Below are 21,560 nucleotides of genomic sequence, written 5' to 3'. Positions count from 1 at the left end.
TAAGGTGTGAATCATTAGCTCTGTTTCTGCTGATATTCAGCCACTTATTTTGCGAAAGTCGACCGCCTATGATATGTGGACTGTGCTTGCGAGGATGTATGGCCGTAAGAAAAGAGTCCTGCGTACGTACCAGATTAAACGTAGCATCTACTCCCTTAAACAGGGTGACTTGTTTGTGGCATCCTTCTATGCAGCCCTGAAAACTAAATGGGAGGAACTGGACTATCATGTGAATGATGACTGGAATTGTGGTTCTGATCATGCCTTGTACTGGAAAAAAGAATGGATGAACCAGACCTTTATTTTTCTTGGGGGTCTGCGTGATGAATTTGAATCCATTAGGAGTCAAATTCTCAATTGTGATGAGATCCCTGGGATTGAGGAAGTGTATGCTCGGGTGGAATCTGAGGAACAACGACGTCAGGTGATGCACTCCAGTCATGAGAGTTCCCCCTCTGCCTTTGTTAGCCGTACTTCAGGGACTGGACAGCGTCCTGTTCGACGTTGTAGTCACTGTAACAAGTTGGGGCATTTTGTGGATTTCTGTTGGGATATTCACCCTAAAAAGCGGCTTACCCATGGTCGTCCTCCTTCTGGTCGGCGGGGTCCTCCTGTGCCTGCTTCTAGTCAGGATAGCTCCTCGAGTGTTGAAAAATTAAAGCTCTCCTCTGATCAAATCAAGGAATTGCAAGCTTACATCAGTCGGCTATCTATGGCCTCTACTACTCCGGAGGAAGCATCCACGTCTGAGGGAGCTAAGTTAGCCCAAGCTCTTGTTGCCACAAGCGATCAAGGTAATTCCTCTCTTGGTGATTGGATTATTGACAGCGGAGCTACGCATCATATGACAGAGGACCCTAAGATGTTTCAAGAATACAAATTGTCCTTCGGGCAGCTACGCGTGTCTATGACTGATGAGTCTTCTATTTCTGTTTGTCCTTGTTGAATAAATACCGTCTTCATAATGCTCTTCATGTTCCCAATATTCCTGTGAATCTGTTATCTGTCAGCAGTATTACCAAAGAACTCAATTGCAATCTAATCTTCTCTACTGATCGTTGTTTCCTGCAGGACTTGGTGACGGGGAAGAAGATTGGGATTGGTTCGGTTATTGATGGACTCTACAGACTGCCCGTCCAGGTTGCTTCTGCTCTCATTTCAGCCACTAGTGGACATTTGTCAGGCGTGGAGGACAGATCTACTATCATGTGATGGCACAAGCGGCTTGGACATCTCCCATTCCAGTTGATTAAGAAGTTGTTTCCTAGGTTTTTTACTTCTGTTTCCATGGACTCCTTCACCTGTGAAGTGTGTCAGTTGGCTAAACATGTTAGGGCTTCGTACCCTATTTCTTTCAATAAAACCACCCGTCCGTTTGCTTTGGTTCACTCTGATGTTTGGGGTCCTTCGGGAGTACTCACTTGCCTTGGTTTTTATTACTTTGGTTTTTATTACTTTATGACTCTTATTGATGACTACTCCCGTTGTACGTTCGTGTACCTGTTGAAAGAACGTAGTTTATGACTCTTATTGATGACTACTCCCGTTGTACGTTCGTGTACCTGTTGAAAGAACGTAGTGAAGTTCCCGTCATTGTCAAAAATTTTGTTGCATTTGTTGAGACTCCATTTCAGACATCTGTTCAGGCTTTCCTAATAATGCTCGAGAGTATGTCTCCCAATCCCTAGATGACTTCTTGAGGAGCAAGGGTATTGTTCATGAGACGTCCTGTAGTTATACACCTCCCCAAAACAGCGTGACTGAACGGAAAAATAGCCATTTATTAGACGTCACCCGGGCTATTATGTTTCATAGACACGTCTCTAAGCGCTACTGGGGTGATGCTCTTCTCACTAGTGCCCACCTAATTAATCGTATGCCTACTCATGTGTTGAATGGTCGTTCCCCCTCATGCCCACTCATAACCCTTGGCCTCTTACTCCTCGGGTGTTTGGGTGTATTTGTTTTGTCCATGACCACAGTCCAACCCTCAAGAAGTTTGACCCTCGGTCTATCAAAGTTGTCTTTGTAGGGTATTCCTCAACTCAGAAGGGATACAAATGTATTATCCTACCACCTCCAAAATTTATGTTTCCCGGAATGTTACCTTTTATGAACATGAGGCGTACTTTCCTGTGAATCCTCTTCAGGGGGAGTGTATAGGAAACAATGTGGAAGAGTATTCTTCAAACCAGCTGATTCAGTTTATGGATTTCTTGGACTACAAGGTTAGTCACAGTGTGGCAGACACACTCAGACATGATAGAGAGTCATGTGGAAGGGGGCCCTGGGGATGAACAGCCCACTACCCGTGGTCCTTTGTTTGGCCAGGTGTACACCAGGAAGAAGAAAGATGTGCTTGAAGATGTTGATGTAACCAATCCCAATCCTATGAGTTCCCCGAATGAACCAAGTCCACTAAATGAAGATCTTCCCATAGCCTTGCGCAAGGGAACCAGGTCATGTACTTCTCACCCCATTCAGAGATTTGTTTTATATGCAAAACTCAGCAAGGATTACAAATGCTTTATTACTTCCTTGTCTATGTCTGTGATTCTCAGGTGTGTGGAAGATGCTAAAAAGGATCCTAAATGGCTACAGGCCATGACTAAAGAGGATCCTAAATGGCTACAGGCCATGACAGATGAGATGGATGCCTTGGCAAAGAACAACACTTGGGAAGTGGTTGATATTCCCAAGGGGACTCACTTAGTTGGTTCCAAGTGGGTGTTTAATGTGAAGTACAAACTTGATGGTACTGTGGAACGGTATAAGGCTTGCCTAGTGGCAAATGGGTTCAGCCAAAAATATGGAATTGATTATCATGAAACCTTTGCTCCTGTTGCTAAACTGAAGACAGTGAGGGTCATCTTAGCACTAGCAGTGCAAAAGAAGTGGAGCATGGACCAGCTTGATGTCAAGAATGCATTCTTGAACAGCCATCTAGAGGAAGAGGTCTATATGAGCATGCCTCCTGGGTATGCCCAAAGCGGAAAATGTTGTCATCTCAAGAAAGCCTTGTATGGACTGAAGCAATCTCTTAGAGCATGGTTTGAAAGACTGAGGGTAGTAATGAAGACTAATGGATACAAACAGGGAAACGGTGATCACACCCTATTCATTAAGCAGAGAAATGGTCTGGTGAGCCTTCTTCTTGTATATGTTGGTGAGCCTTCTTCTTGTATATGTTGATGATATGATTGTCACAGGTGACGACGAAGAAGAGAAAAGGAAGATGAAGGAGAGATTAGCTGCTGAATTTGATCTTAAAGATCTGGGAAAATTAAGGTACTTTCTGGGAATAGAGATTGCTCGATCAGAGACAGGACTTGTTATGAGCCAAAGGAAGTACACTCTGGATCTTATAAAAGAGACAGGTAAACTGGAATGCAGGCCCTTTCTAACTCCAATGGAGTCTGGTACAAAGATAAGTATCAAAACTGGTAACATCCTGAATGATGAAGGAAAAGGACGATATCAGAGGTTGGTTGGTAAGCTTATTTATCTTACTCTTACTCGCCCTGATGTAAATGTGTTGAGTCACTGGAAGAGTGCAGAAAGAGTGTTGGGGTACCTAAAGAATGACCCAGGGAAAGGATTACTGTATACTCAGCAGGACCAACTGAATATTGAAGGATACTCTGATGCCGATTGAGCAGGGTGCACAGATACTAAAAGGTCTACCACAGGGTACTGTATCTTTCTGGGGAGTAACCTAGTGGTATGGAGGAGTAAAAAGCAGGAAGTCTGTTCTAGATCCTGTTCTAGATCCAGTGCTGAGGCTGAATACAGGGCAGTTGCTATAGGGGTTATAGAAATGTTATGGCTAAAGATTCTTCTAGCAGATATTGGCGTTGAAATGGAAGAGATGGCGTTGAAATGGAAGAGAAGATGAAGATGTATTGTGACAACAAGTCTGCGATTAACCTAGCTAATAATCCGGTCCTTCATGACAGAACCAAACATGTGGAGATAGATCGTCATTTCATACAGGAACGCATAGATTCAAAGGAATTGATCCTGCCTTATATGAAGTCTGAAGATCAAGTTGCAGATGTTTTGACTAAAGCCTTATGTACATCTCAATTTTTATGTACATCTCAATTTGAAAACAAACATCTTATGTACATCTCAATTTGAAAAGAATGTTAGCAAGCTTGAGGGGGAGTGTTAGAATATCTTGTAATAGGGAACCGGGTCCGGATATGAACCCGGTCCCATGGGCACGGATACCGAGGCTGGCTCGGTACCCTAGGCGGGGCTCTCTACCTCTCTCTCTTATAATCTCCACTTATTGTAAATTGTTGATTAAGGGGAAATAAACTTTCTCTCTCCTAGGGTTGCGGTTTTGCCCTAAGTTAGAGCTTCTCCGTGGTTTTTCACATCTTCCTGAGGTTTTCCACGTATATCTTGTGTTTTGTCTTCGTTTTCTTCCTCCATTGCGTGTTACAGCTATAAATAAATATTGAACATGAGTCTCAAAGTCTAAAGACTCTAAACCAGGTTGACACTCAACAATAAGACCATAAAATGATCTAAAGGGAATTATATTGCCTCGTATACTCACCAATTAGGAATATAGCAAAAGACATCAAGTTGAACTTTGAAATGGCTTGTTATTTTCAAATTTTTGCCAATAGGCTTTTAGTGCATGTGTGCAAAAGACAAAACCTTCTTTTACCTGTGCTGAAGTATTCGATGAAGTATTAGGATTTAGAATCGCACTGATGCTCCCGAAGGGATTTCTTTCCATTTTCAATGTATGAGCATAATTTCTCAGCTTCATGGGAAACCAAAGAAAAGAAGCAGATATTATCCTCGAATCATTCACCCACAAAGGATCTAAAATAATGCTAGAGACTTCAGCCTTCATGTCCTTCATCCCTTGGCAAGCACTTTTTTTTTTCTTGCTTTCTTTTGTTTTTGATTTTCTTTTGCTTTTTCTTGCTTTGTGTTTTTTTTGCTTCTTTTTTGTTGTTTTCATATATATATTTTTTAGGGCGACCTTCACCTCTGAGGGAAATACCTCACCACCTCAAAGGCTACTATAGAACGCCATCTCTTTGATGGTTTTGTGTAGCTTTGTCACGTGTCATACCACTTCAACTTGTGAGTTTCAACAAGACAAAATGTTCATAGATTGTTATCTTCATGGAATATACATAAATCACCTTTATGCATACCGAGTACTCTCAATTACTAACCCTCATTTTGCTACCTGAAGAACACTCAGGCTTCCACCTCATGCACTTCCATGTTTGATTCTTGCAGATGTTTGATTGCAAAGGCGAATAACATTTCCTAATCCTTGAGCTCCTCAACATCACTGAACCCATCTTCATAGCTCACACAAAGAATATTTCCAGTCTTCTCCTTCAATTGACTGACAGCAAGGGCTTGAAACTTCCTCCTTTACCCTCAAAGGAATACCTAAGACAAAGTGTCGCAAAATTTCCTTTCAGAATAGTAGGTTTTAAAAATTCTTGACGTCATGTGATATATTGCCTAGATTGTTTTCCCTTTTCCATAAAAAAAAAAACGTTTATAAAACCAAGTGACCTATGGTTGGAAGTAGAGAAATGACTAGGATGGTTTTTGCAAACTAAACATCACAAGCTCCTCCTCCCCTGTAAATATAGGTCTTTGTGATGGAAGGGTTCATAACAAGATGAATTCCTCAGACTAAGTCTCCTATTATAAGGGTTCCTTGAGAAAAAGAGAAAAAATTGACTAGGCAAAAAGTTTCTCCTACCCAACTAAAACACCACAGCCCATGACACATAATTTGTAGGTGTAACTTTAAGGAATGGTCCGAGGGAAAGGTACTATTTGCCTTCCATTTCATATAGAATAAATTAACTTAGATTATGGAAGAGATATAGCATACTAGAAATGAGAAACATGACAGTTCAATCCTCTCAACCTAATCAGCAGCAGCAAGATTCAATCTACTTGCTGTAACATATACAACCAGTCTTCTAATTGCCACAACAATTGGTACCGACGCAGATCTTCAAATAAGTCAACAACCAATTCAGAATCAATCAGGAAAACTTATAGCAGCACACCGTCTCATTTTTTTCTTTGAGAAAGAAGCTCCAACTTGACGAACAAAGCAAATCACAGATACCATGTGAACAAAATGAATATCTCACAAATTAATTTGTTAAGAATTAAGCTCTTTAAGAGCTTGATAGGACAATAAACAGAAAACAACATGACCTGTTGGGATCTCCAACAGCTTGAAACATAGCCATTGCAGAGTCCTCGGCTCTCTACAGCTAAGATATTCAGCTCGGAAAGCAGAAAATAAAAAGAATAAAAGATTACAAAGACAAGAAAATAAAAAATAAGAGATTACACAAAGCAAAAAGAAAAACATACTGCTGACTTACTAACATAGTAGATGTCATCTACAGTAAAAGATATTCAGTGTTTGGTAGCAATATTTGAAAATCATGTCCACCACAGCAAGCTTTTTCATCCACTTATGGCACAGATCAAGACTCGTTTAACCAATCCCTTGGCATTCCAGAATGTGAATGAATGTATACAGAAATACAAATATCGTAACTGGATGCATTGGAAAACAATCGATTATCACATGATGATTACATACATATACGTTCACTCATTTTAACAGCTACAAAAAAAAATCAATTAAATAATTCTGCTTCTCCTTGGATGCCTCAAAGAATAACATGAAAAAAAGGAAGTTAAAGAATTAAATTGCCTGAGAATTAGTGCATACCCTGAAGAAGAGCGGTTTTGAGTGAGCCTCATCATTGTGAAGAGGTATATTAAAGAACACCGCTAATGAACAACGGAAAGAGCGAAGAGGTAAAGATCACCTTTTCCAGCCTAAGCCTCTCTCTGTCTCTCTCTCGTGAGTTTATACTATGACGTTACAACCTATCTTTGCTCCACCAAGAATTGGTTCGTCCACCAAAAAAAGTTGCCATAAATTTAATTTCTGTTTAAGAAGCCATTATCCCATTAAAACATATAAAGCCATTAATTGACACAAACACATAGATCTAACCGAATTTAATTAAAAGTAAAAGAAAGAAAACACAGTTCACATTTTACAGTATGGCCAGAAAATGGACTTTGAGAGTCCCCTTGATGGCTTTTGAAGCTATAATTAAACAAGTGCAACCCCTTGACAAGTACCAAACCTCTGGCTTGATCAAAAGATCATTCACTATTGAAATTTTACCACATATGCGGAAGGATAGTCGGTCTACGACACAAGTGAATGCATTGAAAAATGAAAACCAAGCAACTAAGACAACAAAGCACCTAAACAACCCATGTCACAATGAACGTGAAAACTAAACATGACAATATGCTGGAAACCATTAAAGCAGAAAATAAGCAAACTACTATAAAATCAAACCAGCCCAACTCAACAAACTAAATAATCAAACTAAATCAAAATAAGATCCTATTGAAAACAAATCAAGGCAATGACCTTAACCTATCCTGAACATGTGCAATAGCAAACTAAAGGATCAATTCAACTAACCTGACACTAACGTGACACAAGAAGAAAGAATCTGCGTACTAACTTGGTTTTAACCATGAAGGACCCGAGGACATAAAACCCAAAACTCATGCAACTTCAACGAATAGAACCTTTCAAAAATGTCACATTTCAAAATCGACTAAAAAATTGACTCATCCTTTTGAAAAGAGATAAGAGGTTTTCTATGACAGACTCAATCCTAAGACTGGGTTATGTTGAAGACACTCGGTTAAGATGGAATAATGGGCCAGCTTTAATCATTTATCCCAAATGATATGCATCTCTTGAGACAAAGAAAATGAAATTGTCACACTCAACAGGAGTTGACTAGGTTTGAGGAGTTTCATCTATCCCATGAATGGACTAATGGTTTGGTAATGGAAAGACCAACATCTTTCAAAGCCAAAGGGGATAGGTAATGAAATGACAAACATCTTTCAAGACCAAAGGAGATTGGTTAGTTCCTCCTATGACTAGAGATGTCAAGTTTTTACTTTGAAATAATTCAAAAACGACGTGTTGTGCAAATAATATGGCCTTTACACATAGTACCGTACAAGCATTAGAATTCATTTCGCGTCAATACCGTCAAATGTCTAGAAGGAATGTCTTTCAATTTCCAAAATATGAACATAAAGGAATCATCCTAATAAAAAATAGAAGAAGATATTGACCCTAGAATCGCACATCTACCAAAGATTGTCACATTCAATTTCTGCGAGTTCAGCCTTTTTGCCTTTAATCTCTTGGCAGGCACCTTTTGCTTTTTTTTTCTCTTTTTTTTTTCTCTCTAACATTGAGCTTTTGTCTTTTGATTTTCGAGGGAATACCTCACCACCCCAAAGGCTACTACGAAGCTCCACCCCTTTGGTGGTTGTGTGTAGCTTTGTCGCGTATCCAACCCGCTTCACCTTGCGGGTTTTCAACGGATTTTCGACGAGCCAAAGGTTCATAAGTCGTTATCTTCGCGGTATAGACATAAATCACCTATATGCCTACCCGGTACTCTTGATTACTGACCCAGAGGAACGACTACACAAGCCCCGAGCCCATCTCTCAACTCTCATTTTGCTATCTTCCAAGATCTTACAAAGCATTTTGGCTTCTCTCTCAAGATATTTTCCTGCAAAATCCTTGCAAATGCTTGATTACCAGAGTCAATAGCATTTCCTAGTCTGGACTTTCTCAACTTCACAGGACCTTTCCTCCAGGATCTTTATAATTTTCCTCTTCCATTGTTTGGCAACAAAAACTTGAAATTTTATTCTTCTACTCAAGGAGGTACTAAGAATAAAGCAAAGCCACATCATGGTGTGAGAAGACACTTTTAAAATGTTTTCAAACAAAACTGAAAATTATCACTTTCACAAAAAAAATCTTGACATCAAATAATATATCATCAAAAGGAAGGAATTCTACTCTAAAGAAGAGGGTGAATGCAAAACAACGTAGGTTGGTTCGGTAGAAAAATGAACTTCACCAACTCTCCTAGGGACTTCTATACAAAAGGTTGGTTTAATGGTGATGATTTCAAATAAATGTTAAGAGTCCTCAACTGATTGGAAGTTTTACTAATGGTGTAGGTTAAGCTCTTATCTTATCCCAAAGGAAGCCCAGGACAAACCAATCCTGTGTGGTGGGTTTTGTAAAATCATCAAATGCATGATAATGACAACTATGGGATTGGACTCTGTTAGGCTCAAAATGTACCACTATCCAGCGAAGTTAGATCAGTCTTGTGCCCCAGTTACATGAGGAGGACTTTGCGAAATGACGATTTTGCAAAAGGATAATGCCACAAGGGACGGGTTCTCCTTCAACTCTCAAAAAAAGAGACGATCATGCCAAGCAATCTTCTCCAAATTCTCCTGTTGTGAGGTTTTCTTGCAAAGGGATGGATCATTGATTGCTAACGGGAAATTGCTACTTCTATAGCTCATTCTCCTATCCACCTAAAAACCACTTTCAGGCCGAGTTGGAATGGTTTAAATGGTTTTAGATAATCCTCTTAGCAATAAGACACAAAAAACAATCTGCCGAAATCAAAGCAAAATCACCACGCAAGTCCTAAAATACCCTCATCTCCCTAAGTGGAAATTCTAGTGCAGACAAGTTCAAAATTGTATTCTATTTGATGGAGATATAGACGCCTAAAAATTAAAGAAAAATCATAAATAAAAACTAGAAAGATGAAACAAACACTTGGAAAAATTATAACCGAACATCTCTTTTCTAAAGGAAGTAAAAAAATCTGAGAACATGCATACTGGTATAACACTCTTAACTAGGAAGAGTAAAAGCATTTTCTGTTTTGGTTCCCAGTAGAGACGGTTGAGTGGAAAAGCACTAAGGGAACTGGCCCTCTTTTGACAGTACTGGCATAGAGTCAGCCCTGTTTGAAGCTTATCCAACAAGGAACAATGTTTACTCAGCACAAGACAAATACTTCAGAGAATTTAATACAAGCCATCCTGAGATTTTGTAGCCATCTAAAATCCTTGTGATCATTTACAACAACCGCTTAAATATTATGAAATCGACTAGGAAGATTACTAACTCATACGTCAGCAGCCTGGAATTACAAAATAAACCACCTAAGTCGCCAAAGGAACAAAAAAAATGTCATAAATCACGAAAGACATGAAGAGAGGAAATTCGTTGAAAAATATACCTGCTGACAAAATTGCTAAAACTAAAAATGACAAACCTGAACCATAGCATCTCAACACCTTCCTTTATTTATTGCAAAGGCAACAAGCCAGTTCATAATACACACTAGCTGACCCAACTACTCCCCTCCGTTCCATATCCAAAGCTTCTACAGGTCGCCTTGCTTTTCCAAGGATTGCCAAGAGTTTTGTGTATACATATCTGCCACATAAGATGATATGATAATGTAAATGATAAAGAAAAACATAGGTTCAGGCGCAAACCCCACCTTGCTAACTGTACAAATCACACAACCACTTGTTAACAAAAAAGCACCACTCTAAAATCAGGTTTGAAACCATAGAGTGATTAAGCATGAAGGTCACGGACAAAAGTAGTATCAAAAGTTCAACTAGCATATGACGATTTTATCGATGCAAGCAATTCTTCAATATCATAAAAGAGTAAGTTCAGAGTTTCCAAAGGATGTATACCTAAAGAATGAAAATGATTGTAGTGATGCAAGCACCTTCTTAATCTCAGAAAGAGAAAAGTTGTTTAGCTACCAAAGTCTAGGTCCTTAGGTTACCTATTGACCTGAAAGCTACTAAAGGCTTTTTACCCTTTTTAGACTTTAGTTACCATTAAACAACTAAAGCTACAGATATACCTCTCAGTAGAATCATTAGTACACTCATATATACTAATACAATGTCTAACATGTAGATGTATTTATTTCCAAAACTCAACATGTCGAACGCTTCACACAGTGTCTCGAATAGGGACCATGCACGTATGCATTCACACATGCTCATGCACATCTGCACATAAAAGACATGCATGCAGAGAAAATTAATATTAGTAATAACTTGAAAAGGGGGACCCAATACCTATACCACCTTCCTTAGGAACTTGCATACATGTATCTATTCCTTGACCAGAAAAACTAACTAATTGATCCCCATATAATAATGATATAAGCCATTGTGACATATTGTTCCCAGATATACTCAAATTTTTAACAGAATGAGCCAGATAAACAATTTAAACATGATTCAACTTGATATCATGCTGAGCAGCAAAATCATAAGACAGCAAAATTTGAACTTTAAGTGCCAAAAACCAGGAATAAGGTTATATACTACTAGAAAATGCAACATAGTTATCTTTTTAACAACAGGCAACTAGAAATAAATAACCATGAGAAACATAACAGCGTAAGAAATGAAAGCAAACATGAGCTGCTGTTAGAGCAACTGCTCTAACAGTGAAAGTTGTTCCTATTGCAATCCTCACCTGGATGCTGCACTGGTGGCAACTCAGTTTGTAGGTTACGTATGTTTGACATCCAATCTGCTGAAAAGTTTCCCAATAGCAGACAATATCCTGCAATCTGGAAACTTAAATTCAAAAAAGGAAACCTATGATAAAGCCCAACTCACTGAATCAAAGGAACACAAACTAGTCTATCTTGTTCATCATGAGAGTACCTTACACCGGTGCCAACGCAGCTTCTGGGTTGGCTGTGCTTGACATCCATTCTGCGGTAAGTGTCTGCATATCAGACAATATCCTGCAATTTGGAAAAAAAGAAAATCATTCAAACAATAAACCAAGGATATCACCAAACTCATTAAATCAAAGGAACACAAGATAGTCAATAAGAGTTGAGATCCTTAGAGAGAGAGAGAGAGAGAGAGAGAGAGAGAGAGAGAGAGAGAGAGAGAGGAAAGAGAATGGGAGAAAGAGAGAGCATAAAAGCGAGGATCACCATCAAGGAGAGAACAAACCCTACACACGACACCAATAAAAGTAGTAGCAGTTATCATGAAAACTAGACCAGGCTACCAGCAAAATCAAAATACACGAAACTAAGGTTAAAATTGAAGACCAACATATCCAAACCAGGCCCAAGAACAGGCATCCGTCATGAACCCAATCCCAACAACAGAATCAGCAAAAGCAAGAATAATCATAAAAGCCTAAACATCACCAAAGCATCACACCCAACAACAGAATTCACACAAGAAAGGAAACAGACATTGAATCGAAAACAATAAATGCAGTCGACGGTTCTTATGAGAACACCCAAAAAAGAATACCTGAAATCCTCCAACAAAACTTCTATTCTACGACTGCAATGGGCATAGAAGTTACCGGGAGGAAGAGAAGGGGAAACAGACATAGTAAGGAGCCCTAATGTTGGTAAACAGCACAAAGAGAAACCTCATAAATTCCAACCCCCCCCCCCACCTTCTTTATTTTTCCCATCGGCAGCCATCGTAAATAGCAATGGGCCGATGGCTGCCGGTGGAACAGAAAAGGGAGCTCGAGACGCCGAGAAGCGATTCGCTGTTCGGCTACCACCTACCCACAACAGAGAAAAAGAGAGAGAGAGAGAGAGAGAGAGAGAGAGAGAGAGAGAGAGAGAGAGAGAGACCTGAGTAACCTGACGAATGACGACCGACGGGACACTGTAGTCACAGGAGCTTCCGAGGTATGGACGCCGGACGGGAGATCGACCGTCATAGAGTTGGAGGACGCGGCGGCCGACCAGGGAGAGCAGTAGTCGGGAGTGAAGAACTCGATGAACGACGAAGAAGAGGCAAGGCAAGGCGACGGAGGACTTGACGACCACCGAGGATGAGTGGTGAAGCGAAAGAAAGAATTCCGCCGCCGCCCGATCGTTCGTGTCACATTTGGAAAGCGGTTTAATATTTAAAAAAGGAGTTGTGCGAATTGTTTCTTGCAACAACTCAAACCAGTTATCTTTTGAACCGAGTCACGCTTTAACTAACCGATTCAGTGAACAACTCCATTCCGCTTACATAAACCAGTTGAGTCATGAACTCGTACATGGTTAATACTCGGCTTGAGCTCCAGCCAAGCTTTAATGAGTTTTAGCTTCTAGTTCAGGCCTACTTCCACAGCCACCCGATAAAAATTATTGGGTGGCTTTAGCTCTAATGCAATGCATTGCGATGTGTGTGAGTAGCGTGTGACTTCTATGGCCACACCCTGACCATATAAATTCACAAATCATATAAATATGATATATATATATATATATATATATATATATATATATGTCATTACGAATAACTAAGAAACTGAGTGGCAAAGCGGCTATGGAGTGAAAAGATTGATGCATGTTTTCTTCATTTCACGATAATGTCGCATGAACAATTAAATAATTTACTTCTTAATGCATCTAGATGATCATGATAAGGAGCAGGACCTGTGGAGCCCAAGTCAGGTTCTTTAACATCAGACTAATAATCATGAACCAACAAAACATAACAATAATCATGAACCAACAAAACATAACAGTGAATCAAGAGATCAAGAGAACACATATCCAAAGGCTAAGCCTATCTATCTGCCCATATGCAATTCACTAGGTCTGTTACATCACATTGGCGTCAGTCATGACTCCAACCTCCACCTGTCATATACGCAGCACATCCACATACCACATTATAACATGCAACTATAAATAGTACGTAACAAGTATAAGAACAAGCCATGCAACAGATATAATTTTGATTCATTCCCCACTAGGGAGGATCAATCTAACATTTCTTGGCGGTACACTTCTATGGTCAAATGGCACAACACCCCAAACATAATAAGGTCTGCTAAAGGTTGCCTAGTTGACTATTCATGCAATCACGTTCAACTATTCATGCAATTACATAGGTGATGGAAAAATCAACAACATAATCATTCGCATGGGAACGTGCGCACAACAAACCCCAAACAGGACAAGGTACGCAGTGCACCTCAAGAAGTCAAAAACAAGCCAAGCGGACCACCAGCAGCAATACGTGGCCACGGATAGAGTTGTGGTCAAGCCGGACTGGCCATGGTCAGCCGCCGACGACTGGCAAAATGGCTCGGGCAATTCAAAAACTAGCTGCAAAGACGCTATTTCACAAACTGGCTAGTTGGGGGTTTGCATAATATCCCAGTCTGCACCATTTTTGGTCAAGCAAAAGTTATCAACGCGTGCAACACATGAAATAAGCATGATTCCAAAAATATGGTGTGAAATTATGCATTAACTGAATCAAAACCATTTCCGAAAGCAAAAAGGGATGCTAGGGACACCATACCTGATTCTTGTTGATTTGACCGCCTGAAAATCAGTCTCCTCCCTTCCCCTCGTCTCTTTCTTCTATCCCTCTCTTTTGGTCTTGAAATGGGGGTCGTGCAACGACCTCCCTCTTATTTTATTTTATTTTTCAATCTTGTCCCCAATTTTGAAGCTATTTACTTTCAAACTGAAAGGTATTTAGTAACTCTTAATTATGGAATAGTTTAATTAAACTTATATTAATTAAGGTTAATCTATACTTAAGTCACAGTCAAGTATATCTTAATCTTGTTGTTAGTTCCTTAAGAGTACCCAACATTTATATATAAGCAGCTCATGAGTTCTTAATAATTTCATTTAAGCTTTCTAAAATTCTCAAAAGAACTCATACAACATATATAGCAGATTATAAACATATATTATATATTGTTATTATGGTGCATATACATAACGTACGTTATAAGCTATATACATATATAATCCTAGGTTGTATAATATATGCAATATATTATAAGCAATATTACATATAAATTATATGTATACATAATATATTGTTAGATATGACATATACAAGTATATTACATATATTATATATGATATATGTACACAATATGTGTGTACTTGGGCCTTTGACAAGTACCTGTGTGGCATAGCCATCTATAAAATCAATGGTAGAAAAGATGCTTCCATCATCTTATACACTTACATATGGATGTGATTAACAACCTTCAACTTAAACGTAAAATAGATTGAAAAATTACTGGTTGACATCAGCCTTGTCGAACAACTCCCATATTTTCTAGTAATAAATGGAACACAGGCTCCGGTACAACTCCTGTTTTATCAAAATCAGCAATCTCAGCTCCTTAATCTGCCCAGAGCTGAATCTGTATGCACTGTCAACACAGCACAGAGGTTCCTTCATCTTCCTCATAAATGTTCTTCATCTTCACACTATCCCACACCTCACATCTTCTTTCTCCTGCCAGCTAACTACAATCTTTTATGCTCAGTTATTGAGAGTAATGTGGGAAGTTCGTTATCAAATCCTTATTGTGCTGCTCCACTATATCCCAGTTCCTGCGGTAACATCTTTAACATTCCCCTGGTTTCAGATGAATAACAAGCTTTTGCTGAAAGTGTCTTCAGGTCCTACAGTTGCGTCAAGCTAGTCCTAAGGGTGGGAAGGGTGTGTTTTTTTTTTTTGGGTGTGGGGATGAGAAAAACTTTCCAGAAGACGCACAATCCAAACCTTTCCAATTATAGCAAATCAGTCTATACAGGACTACTTTAACCAGCAATTACAACCTCAAGCCCTTGGCATATATATACTGCCAAATAGTCTACGTGGAAGTTGGATCCACATCAAGAGAATCCTTTACCATATTTACACGTTTTCACTGAAAGTTCAGGGACATACTTAACTAGAAAAAGAAACAGGGATCTAGTTGCCAACAGAACAAAACTAATGCTTTGTCAGTTGCAGAAGAATGCAAGCTTCCGTGTAGTCATGAGCTTAATTTAAAACACGATAATATTGGCAGCCAAAGTTCGCATGTCACATACCAAAAGTAAGAAGGTTCAGGAAAGTAACTGAAGGAGTTAACAAAAGACAACAAGTAAATAGAGAACATAATTTTAAAGGCAAGCATGGGACCAGAAAGCAGCAACTTGCATGATCTGGCTCCCATGACCATCCATGAGGTCCCTTAATTTGGACAACAAAAGAACCCTAAAGTTACAACACAAGATACACAATGTTAGTAAGTACAAAGGACATCAGCAACATAGTGAACATGCATAATGTTAGTAAGAGAAGAGATCCTTTCTGCCTAAGGCTTTAAGCTGCCACACCATTTATTCCTTTGTCTCTTAGATGAATTGGTAGCTCATTATATGCGAAAATGTAAGCATGTGTGTGTGTATACGTCTCTACGAAAGCACCTGACATCTTGATACCGCACATGTTAGAGAGTCTTAGCTAAATATTGCACAAATACATGGAATATAGTTGGCACATTCAGGTAATATCCCCAAAAGACCATACTAGATTATAAATGCCCATAAATTAATATTCTTACCTACCTTATGCAATAGAAAACCATAAGGACTGAATTATAAAGTTCCAAACATAGATAAAAGAACATAGACCAAGTACCATAAGGTTGTTTTCTTTCTAGAAACATGCCAAACACAAAAGTCTTTCTTCAATATCAAAAAGGAGTTGGAGTTCTAAGTTAGTGATTCATAAGAACATTTTACATTTTTGTACAAAAATTTGAGAGACTGAACAACTAAGTCTAAGACAATCACTAAAAGCTGATCTTCAGCAGAAACAACCAATTCAGCCCACCTCACCACCAAAATATCTGTGTCACATGGATATGGATATGAGTGTGGGTGCATCTATGACAATTGACAATATGGGTTAAAACACAGCAGCATATATATACAGGTTCTCTTCATCAGTCATTATGAAGGAGGGGAAACCCAGCTCTAGGAGGCCATCGGTTCACGCAATCTCTCTCTTGCAAGTTATCTGCCCTCATTGGTGGCTCACCCCTTGCCCTCTGGTGTCTTAACTCGCTACCATCAGATTCTTCTTGCTGGTACTCTCTCTCTCTCTCTCCCTCTCGCTGGTAAACTGTACATGGTAAGGGTGTCATTCTTTTTCCCTTTCTTAAGTTTAATGTTTTGGATTGGATCTGACCAAATCTCATCTAACATACTCAATCGCTCAGGGCCCCAGGCATATCTGTGTCAAAAAAAAGCCATTCCAACACAGATACTCCAGGGCAATTCCCATACCCCATGTTGTTTACCAAAATATACAAAACAATCTTTCACTTTGTAATAATTCACCTGCCTTCTTACCCATTTACTATAATGAAGAGTAAATCTCTAAACTCTAAAGTTCCCGAACCATATTCATTATCAGATGTTTCATATCAAAGGGGTATTTTTTATATATTAAGTGTCCTAAAACCTAAATGAACATGAAAGTTGCACGTAAATGAACATGAAAGCTGCACAAAGGACCAACAGATACTAAAGTAACCAGAACCTATTGATTTATCAAAAAGTGAGCAGCATTAAAAAGTACATTACCAATAAGTTTTTGATGCAGAAAACAGTTATAAACTGCAGAGGCTTGAGTTTTACATGACAGAAAAATATGTTGTGACAAAATTCAGCAGCTTGATTCAGGAAACTCTTGGAATCATTAAATGAAGAAGAGACATTTACAGAAACAGTGAACAAAACCGATAGAAACATCTGTTAGGAGTGGAACAGCACTGCAGTTTAATTTACTACAACACTTCCAGCAAAAAACTTACAAAACGTCCAGGCAACCAGAAAAATAAGAAAGCTAATGAACCTTTTTCTGATACCTTATCATAAACTGGAATGAAATAATAACCATTTGGAGCACACTGAGTGCTTTCTTTCACTAGCCCATCAACTGTTTGGAGCTCAACCTATATTTTCGTTTTATGTGTAAAACATACAATGCAGAATACTGAATTAAATAACTTGGAAAATTCAAGAGGAGTATTGAAGGATATACAAGCCGGAAAAAAAAATCATGAAGGTTGACTAAAACAAAATTTAAAATGCAAAGTCATAATATGGTAATTACTATTTATCCCAACATTTGCATGCATGGATGAAAGAACACTTCATCTGCAATTCGTGCATGCACATGATTGATGAAAGAACACTTCATCTGCAATTCGTGTATGCACATGATCGTGTATGCATGTGCGCCCCTGATGAACATAAAAGCTCTTCCACATTATCTTCACCTCACAATACTGCTGATCTTGAAGTCATAGGATTTTAGGTATAAATTGCATAAAACACTAAGCAATATGCTCTATAACATAGCAAAGTTACTCCAACTGAATCACAGTGCATATCACCAGTAGTACATGGTTCGATTCTACAGCCACGGTGCATCAAGAAGCACAATGAAGTGTCATGAGTCAGACTTTTTCATCTAAAATATCATTAAAATATTGCATCATCTGGGCAGTCATTCCAAGGTTGTTAAATCAAGCTCCAAACAAGAACGAATAGCAAAAAATCCAAAGTTTTAAATATGTCGAAGGAGAATAAATAAGCAAACAGTTGGCGCTAAAGAATATGTAAATCCATAAACTTTTGTGGACCGTGTGGGCAACTGCCACACAAGCCCACATTTAGCTCTGCCCCGGTCTTATTGCATGTCAAAGTAAGTACTCTTTTTTTTATGTTTCCCTAAGCTGATGGATGAAAATGGCCTATTAAATATATGATCGAGATGCATTCTATTAAAGAAAGCTGGGAAATAGTTAGTCAAAGACTTAAAAGTACTATCTGATGAAAAGAAGCATATGACATAAAACATTCACTAAGATGAAAAGAATGCCAGCAAGGAAAGAGCCCTGACAATTCTGCAGCAAAATGAATCAAACGATAATGATCAGTGTATGGCATCGGTTTTCTTTCATCCTCACGTACAAGTTACGAATTGTGTAGTTCACCATTGCAGCAAAACAAACCTACTCAAGATTAAAGTAATAATTTGTGAATTTAAAAGGAGTTCACCAAATAGTAAGCGTGAAGAACAATGTTTTTCAGGAAATCATAAGGAATAATAATTCTTGTTAACATTCATATAACCCAAGAATGTATTACCTATTATATCGTCTTCCAATATTCGATATGGTAAAAGAATCAATCGAATATGAAAGGGTGATTCTGGAGGATCTCTTTTGACTTGTGCAATTAACAAGCACAAGCACCAGTAATCCGACTACTGAACACGGCATAAAAAGCTTTGTGCTGAAGAAGAAAAAGCACAGAAATGCAAATATGGTCAATCATAGTTTCATACAGAACGGTCCAAAAAACATGCTTACTGCAAATATAAGAATATCTCATGCATAAATTATGCTGTCGAGAGAATTTCAAAAGAAGAATAAGGATTTGACGGGAAAAAAACAAGAATCATTGATCCAGACAGAAAGGAAGAAAAGAGTTCACTTGCAGGATGTAAACATAGAGCACAAACCACATCCGAAACCCATCAAACTCGAATTCAACAAAAAGAAGGAACAGACATCGGAAAAGAAACAGAAGCAAGAAAAAGGAAAGTAAAGCGATGGATCATGACAAGGAAAAAGAAAAAGGCAAACCTCTTTACCATCAGAAGAACAAGACCATACCGCAAAGGCCCATCAAACGTGACGACCAATGAGTGGACCAACGATTTCTATTGACCAAGAGTGAAAAAGTCAGAAAAAAAATTGTTAGACGGATAGAAATCTCTGCCGCTACACAACACAAATCGAACTCTGTGTCCCATCAAATTTGAAAGACCTTAAGGTGATACTTCCTCGCAGGATTTCCCCTCACCCAACTTCAAGAAACTGTTTCAAAAGGGGAAACACAGCAACAATCTTCATGCCCCAGACACCAAATTCCCAGAAGAACAAGAAGGAAGAAAAAAACCAACAACATCAGAAAATAGCAAAAGAAGGCTACCCAAATTTGAAGAGCCTAATGACCACCAAGGCGTCCAGGCCGCAGTTCCTCATCAAGTCGTCCTCTGTTACCCGAAACGCCGGCCCTACCCGTTCGAAAGAAGGAAGAAACCTGCGGAACGAGAAGGCGTCTTCCTGGTAGCGGGGGGGAAAGCCCCCTCATCCCTCGACATGGTTCGAGCGCCATATACGACGGCATTCCCTGGTTGCTTCTTGAAGATGGAGAACAGTACGAGGATGATAAAGAGGAGGCCGATGTTGATTGACGCAGATGCCAACGGGCTCTTCAAGAGTCCATGGATTCACAGAGAGAGAGAGAAGTGGGCAGTGAGTGAGAGAATGAGGGTACGTGCGGGGCTACAATGCTACATGCAAAACCGCAGAATGCCACGTTCAAATCGAGCCGGAGTGTAACCATAACGGTTCTAAGTTTCTACCTAAACGAATCGTATCGCTCCTTATTCACAAAACAAAAAATTGTCCTTTTGGTAAAAAGTAGGATCGAACATGAAAATTTTCTTAACAAATAATCAAAACCTCGGTGCCTCTATTTTTATTTTCTTAGAAGAAGCATCTAAGTTGGTAAAAACCAGAGCACTTGGGGGTAGGAAATGAAAACCAGACTTATTAAAATTAATTATTAAACTAAGTTTTTTGAAATTTTTATAAGATCTTAAGAGTGAGTTGATGATAAACATATATTAGGTTAGTTATTTTTTTACTTAAATTTTAATAGTTAAAAACTGAACGGCTCTTATAACATCAAAATTTTGGTAGTATAAAGATCAATTTTTTTTACAAAAAGAACTTGAACTAAATCATAATTGTGAACACGTTAGAACCATGAAAAGAAGAAGCAGAAGAGTGGTCATTGCTACATTGTTGTTGCAACTGATCAGAACCCAGATCGCCAGATGTTTTTGGTGATGAATACATCTAGCAAGGACACCACGCCAACTAAAAAGAAGAAAAAAAAAAACAGTTAGTACCTTTAGAAGAGGAGTTTATTCACAGGCAGTGGTTTGGGCATGAAAGAAAGAACCATAAAATGAACATTACCTGAAAATCAGGCCCTCGATTGCTGCCAAGTAGGCAAGCAGGACGCGAAAGGGTTCGTCTGATGGGAGAAAAGGTCCAAGGCTGCCGATCAGACGGGCTTGGAAGCGCTTCGTCTTCTGCAAGAGATTCAACATGAGGTTCCTCAGATTCGCAAACCCAGGGAACCTAGTTGGGATTTTAACAGAGGGAAGAAGCCGAGCACCACATACTGTAGTAATGGGACTAAACCCTAAATTCGAAAGAGAAAAGAGGGATGACTGATGATGACTCACCTTGATGGGGTCAAGATTGGCTCTCAAATATAAAAATGGAAACGAAATAATGCCATTTCATAAAAATGAATGAAGTCGTGAAACATCCAAAACGGCCATTTGAACTTCCGTGAAAAAAACCGCTCAAAGTTGAGGAGATGGAAAGTGGAAACCCGATTAGATCAACAATGTGTGCGTCAAGATTGGCTCTCAAAAATAAAAATGGAACCGAAATAACGCCATTTCATAAAAATGAATGAAGTCGATAAAAAAGTAATACTTAAACTTGAACTTGAATTCTCATTCTTTGAATTATTTTTATAGTTCCCTTGCTCTTTACTCTTTAGACTCCAAATTCAATAATATGGATCAAGTTTTGGCCCTATTGTGTGTGTTTGATATGAATTAGATGGAAAGAAAGGCGATGGCATTGTCCAAATCAAATTTCG

At 38.9% G+C, this 21,560-nt stretch overlaps 1 protein-coding gene across 20 annotated transcripts in view; it reads right to left on the bottom strand.

Moving 5' to 3' along the window:
• LOC116247949 (putative ABC1 protein At2g40090) overlaps window positions 1-21,252 on the bottom strand; it is a 45,299-nt gene extending 24,047 nt beyond the window's left edge. For 5 of the 20 annotated variants that reach the window (XR_007572620.1, XR_007572621.1, XR_007572631.1 and 2 more), the window contains exons 1-9: window positions 20,861-21,084; window positions 20,680-20,758; window positions 19,803-20,085; window positions 19,638-19,687; window positions 13,960-19,530; window positions 11,668-11,750; window positions 11,474-11,570; window positions 10,236-10,399; window positions 6,752-6,973 (exon numbers count right to left, since the gene is read on the bottom strand). Coding sequence is in view for 1 of the 20 variants with exons in the window: in XM_050076316.1 (XP_049932273.1) it covers window positions 10,236-10,244 (9 nt within the window). In the remaining 19 variants the exon portion in view is untranslated. The other 15 variants (XR_007572630.1, XM_050076316.1, XR_007572623.1 and 12 more) reach the window with 14 other exon arrangements.
• Window positions 21,253-21,560: the final 308 nt, after the last annotated feature.

Source organism: Nymphaea colorata, chromosome 2 (genome assembly GCF_008831285.2).
Source record: "Nymphaea colorata isolate Beijing-Zhang1983 chromosome 2, ASM883128v2, whole genome shotgun sequence".
Classification (NCBI taxonomy): Eukaryota; Viridiplantae; Streptophyta; class Magnoliopsida; order Nymphaeales; family Nymphaeaceae; genus Nymphaea; species Nymphaea colorata.
The sequence above is the reverse complement of the archived record's forward strand: the minus strand, read 5'-3'. Positions and strand labels throughout refer to the sequence as shown.